The sequence below is a fragment of the Armigeres subalbatus genome, chromosome 2 (assembly GCF_024139115.2).
Source record: "Armigeres subalbatus isolate Guangzhou_Male chromosome 2, GZ_Asu_2, whole genome shotgun sequence".
Classification (NCBI taxonomy): domain Eukaryota; kingdom Metazoa; phylum Arthropoda; class Insecta; order Diptera; family Culicidae; genus Armigeres; species Armigeres subalbatus.
In genome coordinates, this window is record NC_085140.1 from 423,807,304 (window position 1) to 423,816,159 (window position 8,856).

General features: G+C 42.7%; 1 protein-coding gene across 1 annotated transcript; it reads right to left on the minus strand.

Annotated features, from left to right (window-relative positions):
• Positions 1-757: 757 nt before the first annotated feature.
• LOC134213478 (fatty acid synthase-like) lies at positions 758-8,250 on the minus strand. Its single transcript, XM_062692560.1, has 6 exons — positions 7,772-8,250; positions 5,752-7,713; positions 5,245-5,665; positions 3,047-5,191; positions 2,636-2,985; positions 758-2,578 (listed from the first exon to the last, which is right to left on the minus strand). Exons 1-6 carry the CDS (start codon positions 8,203-8,205, stop codon positions 892-894), a joined length of 6,999 nt encoding a protein of 2,332 aa, XP_062548544.1. The 5' UTR covers positions 8,206-8,250; the 3' UTR covers positions 758-891.
• Between the last annotated feature and the right edge of the window lie 606 nt (positions 8,251-8,856).

Sequence of the window (8,856 nt, forward strand, 5' to 3'; positions counted from 1 at the left end):
GGTCAGTTCAAATAATCATTAGTTGGCCAATCGATCCCTCGTGGCGCTCGCATCGAATTTGCTCTAGTTTGACGTTTGCTCACTACCACCATCTGGTTCATGATTTGCCCAACTAACTTAAAACAACAACCGTCTTGTCGCGTCAAGTACGAGACACTGAAGACGACCACACAGTTGTGGTCGAAATACGTATCTGCAAATATATCGAAATAATCGGTGGAATTAAATGGAGAATTCTTAACTCGTCTTAGACGGTTGAATACGTTCCACTGAAAAGAGCTTAAAATATTTTTTCTAAAAACAACAGATGTCGTTAGTGTTTGAACGACGCGACGTTGACGTAATCTTTAAATATAATATACTTTCAATGGACATCAATTAAATGTTATTAATTGTTATTAGTGTAAATACATACTTAATACACACTGCGTACTATTACCCCACCCAATGCGCACTCTTTCCCCACCGGTGGGGTAAGAGTGCGTTTTTCACGAGCCTTGCAATAAGGGTTCTACTAAAATGAATTTCAATATTTTTTCCGCCGGGTAACATAAAGAAAAAAAAATATACGAATCGTCGACATTGATTTGATATGCAGAAACTTGATTCATAAGGGCCCCATTTTCAATTGAAAACTAAGTGCGTACTCTTGCCCCACTCTACTCTAAGTGACGGGCTTATGACCAAGCCCCATATTTATCCAAAAGCACCATGATAAATATATTTTTGATCATATGCACCTTCCAGTCCATCTCAATGTTTACGGTTCTTTCAATTAAATAGACGTTTATTCGCAGAATACCGTAAGTCCGCCAAACGAACGAACGATATGAGAAACTTGTAATAATAAGGGAAATATAAAATAAACTCATTGCATATGCTAAACTTTGCTTATTTACCAAAACTATTAATTATCTCTACTAGATCAGGATTATCCAACATGGATGCATGGTTTCCCTCAACCACCCGGAGCGTTATTTCACCTGTCGTATAGCTCGACAATCCATAGTTATCCTCAATGTCCGTAAAAGGCTGCTCGGTGGGTCGCACCAGCGTAATGGGAAGGTCCAATGGTTGATCTTCATCGAGGTTCAATAACGCTGCCATCTTCACTCTTCTGCAAAGAGCACTCGCCATTCCTCTTGTGTAGTCCGGTGAATATTCACTCTGTTCCGCTCCCAATTCGATTAGTTTCTCAATCTGGTTGTCGAATGAGGATATTTTCAAAATGGACATTGCTGTCTCTGAGCGATCGTCCGGTAGTATCATGGCTATCAGAACGAGTGAAATAAGCTTCTGCACTTCTTCATCTGATGGGTTATTATGCAGTTGCTTCAAAGACCAATATTTCAGATATTTTGGAGCACCATCCAATAAAACAAGTTCTCCACGAACGCCTTTCGACTGTAGATATCTGGCTATTTCGATGCCAATGAGCGAGCCGAATGAATAAGCAATTATTGTGTAGTTATCAAATTTAGTGAACATTAGCCCACAGAGTTCATCAATGATTCGATTAACAATGCTTGAAATACTTTCACATTCCAAAGTAGCTGATAATTGTAACACATAAACAGGAGATTTCACATCCTTAGCTATTGTCTTCCATACATTTCCCGCGACACCTTCAATGCCAGGAATGAACAAGAGTGGACGTCCTTCCTCACCAGCAGAAGGTAAACGCAAGAACGTTATATCACTGGTCTCCTCATTACCAAGGTTTCTTAACAACATTTGCATTCCAACGGCTGTTTGATCAGTTTCTCTGGTTTCTAGATCGATAGCGGCTCGTTTCTTCTCTTCGTCCATTTTTAACAGCTTTGCAAAGGATAATGTTCTCAAATCTTGTGGGGACAAAACTATATCGAAGTCTCTTTCCAAAACCTGTTTGATTTCCACTGCCATTAACGAATCCATTCCAATATCCGCCAAAGTGCTCTCCATCGAAACCGACTTTAAATCTCGAATGCTCATTATATTCATCACTGCTTCGATTACGTTCTTTGAACCACTTCCTGATCTCTTCTCGGCCACTACCATACTGGCCACGATTGGATCTTCGCATGTCAGCAAGTAGTCCATCTCCTGAAGACACGACGAAATTCGTTGCTGCAGTGTTCCTCCAATTTCCAAATCCACTTTGTCTTCTGCCATGTCGGCTACCAGCCCAACTTCCCCAACAGCTCCCCATTGGATTGCTTTCCCAGGAAAACCTTCCATAACTCTTCGCTCTATAATCCGCTCCATCACAGAATTAGCCATTCCGTAATTGCTCTGACCTGCGTTTCCACGACCACAAGAAACGCTGGAGAACACGATGAAATATTTCAGATGAGGACATAGCTCGCGACTGACAACATCCAGACATTGCGTTGCCTTCGCCTTTGGTGCCAAGCATTCTACGAACTTCTCAACGGTCTGATTCTCCAATATGGCGTCACGAAGCTGTACGGCCAAGTTGTAGATTGCCTTAATGGAACCGAATTGCGAAGCCTCCTCCAACAGAGTACGACAACCACTCATTGTAGTTACATCTGCAGTGCATACATGCGTACGAACGCCATAGCCATTCCAAATTCTGGAATTATTGTCGCTATTAAAGAATCAACCGTCACATTAAGGTTTTTTCACTTACCCAATTCTGTATTCCTGGTAAGGCTTCGTAATGCCTCGGCTGGAGCTAAGCACCAGCTTCCTACATCCACGAAGGATAAGCCAATCAGCCAGTTCCAAACCAAAGCCACCCAACCCACCGACAATTACGTACACTTGATCCGGATTACAAAACACATGAGGATAGTAAGAAATCGGTAACGTCATGGCATCATTCTCATTTTCACGCAGTTTAATCACCACTTTGCCCATGTGCTTTCCGCTGGCTAAAAATCTCATAGCTTTTTCCAATTCAGCAACTTCAAACACATTTGTCCTCAGCGGCTTTACGATCCCCGCATGCAAAGCTTCTTTGAACAAGTCATGCAACCTCTACAAACGAAAAATGTTTTTTGAATCATATATCTGTTTTGAAATTGTAATCACTGCATACTTGTTTGCGCTCAGGGCCATCCCTAACCAAAGTGTCCAACATCACGCTTGTAAATGTTATTCCCTTCCTAAATAGCTCCATCGATAGCTTAGAATCCCGAGCCATGTCATACTTTCCTATTTCTAAGAAATGTCCGCCATTCGCCAAACATCTAACTGAAGCCAGTAACTTTTCTTCAGCTAACGAATTCAACACATGGTCCACTCCTCTTCCGTTGGTTCTTAGTTTGATCATCTGCTCGAAAGACAAATCTCTTGAATTTCCAATGTTCTCTCGCTTCAGAGTAGGATACTCATTCAACAGGAAATTTGCTTTCTCATCCGTTCCTACAGTTGTGAACACCTCCATTCCATACGCAAGTGCAACATTGATTGCAGCTAATCCAACTCCTCCAGTTCCTGCATGGATCAATACAGACTGCCCTTTCTTTATGTCAGCACACATATTGAACGCTGTCAAAACCGTATTATACACAACTGGCACGGTACAAGCATCCTGTAGACTCCAGTTGTCAGGAACTGTCCACAGAAGACAGGGATCAACATCCACCACCGAAGATAATGCTCCTGCCGGCAAAGTTCCCATGACTCTACGACCATCTTCAGTAACCCCAGCGAACTCATATCCTAATTCACACTCCTCTTCCAACCTGTGGAATGAGCTCACGTCTGATGACAACCTTCCTGTGGCAACCATCACATCGCGGAAGTTCAAGGCACAGCACGAAACATTCACCCTAGTTCCTACATTGTCCATCTCGTTATAAGCCCCTGTGAACCACATCATGGATGACAAATCACCCTTTGTCAGAGTGTTCGCGAAACAATGCTTGGAGACGGGCTCAAGTTTTGGTTTTTTCGATAACAACGCGTGACGATAACTACCCCATACGCCATTCCGTAAGACATTGATTGCAAGTCCTAAATCCAACTGTTTCTTATAATACGAATCATTCAAAGTGAATTCTGGCGCTTTTGGATCATCGATAAGTACGCATCGCACTGTTTGCATTTTAGGCTCCTTACGGATGCAGTTCACCAAGCCGATTACGCCTGATATTGAATCATTTTGCGAAAACAAAATTACAGACCGGACTTTGACAGCTTGCTTTAGCTCTGCAAGCCAACTAAAATCGCACGAATCAACTTTCAGGACGGTTGGAGTTTCGCTGAAGCCCCTACTTTTACGCTGCAAGCAAATAAATGTTTCATCTTGGTCAACTCGAAACGATGCAACCAAATTGAGTTCTTCTGGTAGGTTTAGCTCCTCGAGCTTAAAATTTGCTTTTTCACGAACAATTATAAATCCACAGTCGACCAAGATACCAGTGGCATTTTGCAAAAAGTTTGGATCACTCCAGTTACTATCAGTGATCAAGAACAATTGGTTCGATTGTTCAGATAGTTTCTCCAATTTTATAGTGATGTTTTGCAGCTCCATGTCAGTTTCTGCTAAGACGGTCAGATTTGCTTTTACCAATGGAAGATCAGCGATGGCCTCTCCAAACAAGTGTGCTACAACCGGAACTCTCTCGCTGTGAATTTCTGTCACACTTACGGATAGCATCGGAACATTCTCCAACGCCAACTGGACACACATTCTGATTGCTTCTAGAGTAGATACTTCTTCATTAGCATGATACGGTACGAATTGGTACGTCTCTAGCACGGGAATTCCAGGAGGGTTCCTACGACCCACCGTGCTAGCTCGAGGATTGGAAACCATGATACCACCGCAAATCGATACACTTGTTTTAGGGCAGCTTTTGATCCTGTAGAACTCACAGTCTTCTTCACGCTCCATCATTGCCAAATGAGTTTTCGGCGAGATGCAAAGCTTTTCAATGACTGTCGGGACCATCAAAGATCGCGAATCGAGACCAATGATTCCGACTTGAAGTAGGCCATCTAGGAACGCCGTCCAATTGCCCTTCCATTGGATTTTTGCCATCGTTCCATCAGATCTAGCTTCCAGAACGGATTTGAATAGTCCTGTGTAGTGATAACCTCGCAGTCGAAGTTCCTTATAAAAGTCCCGCGTTGGTAGTACTGGTGCCGAGGAAGCCATTTCTACTACTGGAATATAATTCTCATTGACCAGCACTCTTGCAATTCCCGTGGCAACCAGTGAATCTCCTTCTAAGATCTGAAAAAAAAACAAAGTTAATATCACATTTTACAGTACTGCTATTTCATTACCTCAAAACGACCGGACTCTTCCTGAATAGAAACAAGCAACTCAACATTCCGTCCTTTTGTTATAGTGGTAGCTCTCAAAAATCTAACGTCTTCAAACTCAACCGGATAGTCAGGAAAATCAATATTTTCCATGAAGGCCATCAACTCCCAAACCAACTGCAAATATCCAGCAGCTGGGAACAAAACCCGGCCATCGATGCAATGACCAACGATATGTTTGAACTCTGGACTAGTCAGGGAAATCTTGTACCAAATCAAGTTGCTCCTTCTCTGCTGATGCCAAGAGTATTTTACAACGAAAGCATTTTCCCGGTGATCCCAACGGATCAGGGGTGAGATCATTGGAGTTCCTCGGGACACCGGAAACGGAACTACCGGGTATAGCTTGGCAATGTCCAGATCCTGTGCCGTCAAATATAAACTGTTGGAGAGAGATAGAAACAAAGCAATTGAACGTACTGGAAGTTATTCTGGATTTGGGGTGTAATTCACTCTTTAATTACTTACTGTCCTATTCGACACAATAATCGATTGATAGCATCAGAAGGCTCATTGCATGGCATGTAGATCGAGTTGTGATTCAACAGACGAAGAACATTTTCAAGGGATTGTGAGCATCCGAACTCAACGACATATGAATGACGGGGTATTTTCTCAATCAAACTCACAACGGATGTCACGTCGTGAAGCTTCGGCGAATGAAAGATTGAAGCAGTCTGCGGTAATCTAGAAGTAATCCACTTTTCACTAGGCAGCAATACACTTGTTAATACAGTGTTGACTATCTGACGTAACTTGTTTCCAAGCAATGAAGATTTCTTCGAGTCCGTATGGATATCTATAAATGATAACTCCTCAGCAGCGAATCCAGAAGATTTCAATTGGCGTACCTGTTCTGCGATAACTGTTTCAGCAGCGGTCAGTACGCCAAACGAAGTTGAGTCATCCTTGATAAATTTCTTGAACGGAAGCTGATTTAATTTGGAGGTTATTGGAACAAAAGCAGTACTATCACAAACCGCTCGACAATCTGAATAAACCAAACCAGTCCACAGTGCTAAATGAAGAACCTGTTCGAGTGTCAAACAATTATCAATATAGGCACATGTGAACTGCCCAATGGAGTGTCCTCCATAGAAATCGAATTTAACTCCAATGGAGCTCAGCAAATCAACGATGACCAGCTGCAAAATTGTTGAGCCCACCATATTAAACAGTATACTTTCTTTTTCTGTGGGCTTTTTATAAAGATTGAACTTTAGTGTTTGAAGAATTTCCCTGCATTTCACGAATGTAGTTTCCGCAATGGAGAACTGTCGCAACGCATCCAACTCTCGTCTCCAGTTGTTGTTCAGTCCTCCAAAAACAGCTACCACCGGCAGTGTTTCAATTTTTACCCGATCAATATATGATGATTGTAGCACAGCTGGCCGTTCTCCATTCTTTTGATAGATTCCGAATCCTCGATAGCGATGACCTGCGGTAGGCTGTCTCTGAATGTTGTACAAAAGCGCAATAAATTCTACATCCAGCGGGCGTTGACCTATGTCCTGAAACATGTATTCAATGGCTTCTCGAGTTCTTCCGGACCATATGACTAGCCTAGGAAGATCATCATCTGGTACTCCACTATTGATCTTCTCCTTCAAGTTCCGACAGAGTAAAGCATGAGCGTTTGCCCCTCCGAAACCAAAGGAATTGATGCCAACCAACGGTCCCGGAAGAGGAATAGTGTCGGTAACAACTTTTAGACGTCCTTCCATAAGAGAGGGGATAGTTGGCCTGCACTCAGTAAAGTTGATGTTCGGAGGAATTAGGCCATTTTCCATCGCAATGATGCATTTTGTTATTGAGCATACTCCTGCCGAAGCTTCCGTGTGCCCTATGCTGGATTTAACAGACCCTACCAATAGGGGCCCTTTCCGCCCAGTACAATACACCTTATCGATTGCATCGCATTCCTCCGGATCTCCCACAAATGTACCGGTGCTATGCGCTTCAACGTAGGCAACTTCCGTGGGACTGATTTCTACTTTGTCGTAGAACTCAGTAAGAAGCTGCTGCTGAACTAATCCCGAGGGGTAAGTAATTCCTTCAGATTTGAACCCATCACAGTTCGCAGAAGAATGAACGACATAACTATAGATGCGTTTCGCATCTTTAGCTTTCTGCAAAAACACAGCACACACTGCCTCTGAACGAGTATATCCCGTGGCATCCTTGTCAAACGGTCGACACAATCCATTTTTCGACAGCACTCCCAGCAATGCAAACTGATATGTTATGAAAGGATGCAGCGTGAGATTCGCTCCCGTCACTATTGCAGCATCGCACTCGCCATTCATCATGCTTCGATACGCCACGTCCAAGGCATACATTGAGCTGCTGCAAGCCGTATCCAGCACATAACTTGGTCCCTTGAAATCCAATAGATAGGAAACACGATTTGGAATCTGTGATTTTAAACAACTTTAGACAAATACCTATTAGTATTCATAGACATAAACTATACAAACGTTAATATTACCCCATCAATCCGAGTCCCCTCGGAGGGCAAACTCTGTAGTACATATTGACTTCAGTCTCCGAGAAACATACTCCACTGAACACTCCCGTTCGGGATCCTCGCATGCTTTGTGGATTGACTCCGGCATCGAGCATAGCTTCGTAGGCGTGTTCTATTGTCATGCGCACCTGCGGATCCATCGTGTCACGCTCGGTCCGGCCCACCCCAAAGAAATCAGCATCGAAATTCTCCAAATTGTTTACCTTTCCGGTACGGCGCGGTATGTCCTGTCTAGTGTGGCTCCAACGAGTCTCCAGCTCGTCCACTAAATCTTGCTTTGCATACAAACTGCGAGCGAACTCGCGAACATTATCGGCCCTGGGGAACCGTCCAGATACCCCGGTTATCACTACACTCTCATCCGATCCAACGGACAGAATCCTATGCGACGGCATTTTGGATTGTAGAGGAAGAACGTTTATTTGTGGGAAAAATCAATTTAAATTGGCAATAAGTACAGAATGGTACGCCGTTTGGTCAATTTATAGCTACCATCGATCCGTGGCTCACCTCGCGGAACCCGGTTATTAATACAGTACTTATGAATATTAACTGCTGAATTTAAAAGCTGTTGAAAGCTTCCGCTGCTAATGAAGTGTACAAATATGGATTTGAATTATTACTAGCATATTGAAGATACCTAGCGTCAGTTGGAATATGGGCATAGTAAGAGAATCGAACAAAAATTTTAATTGAACACTCATGGTTTTCCTTTCAGCGCATCCTATCATAGCTGAGTTTTCTTCATTTTGGAGTGAAGAAATGATTACAATAACAAAATTCACTAAGATTTGAAAAATGTACTTTTGGTAAGTAGAGCTTCATGATTGGCTAAATGTTTACACTGATACTAAAAAATTAACACCACACTGAAAATGCTTCCATCGTTTTAATTGGGATCGTAAGGAGAAAAGCATTCAACAAGAGTGGCTGTAAGAGTGTGAAGAATCTTGACATTTGCTTTCAGTTGCTATGAAACCACAGACTCGAATTATGTATAATGCAGTCACTTATTGATTTACACTTGCACCATGGGGATTTTGGCG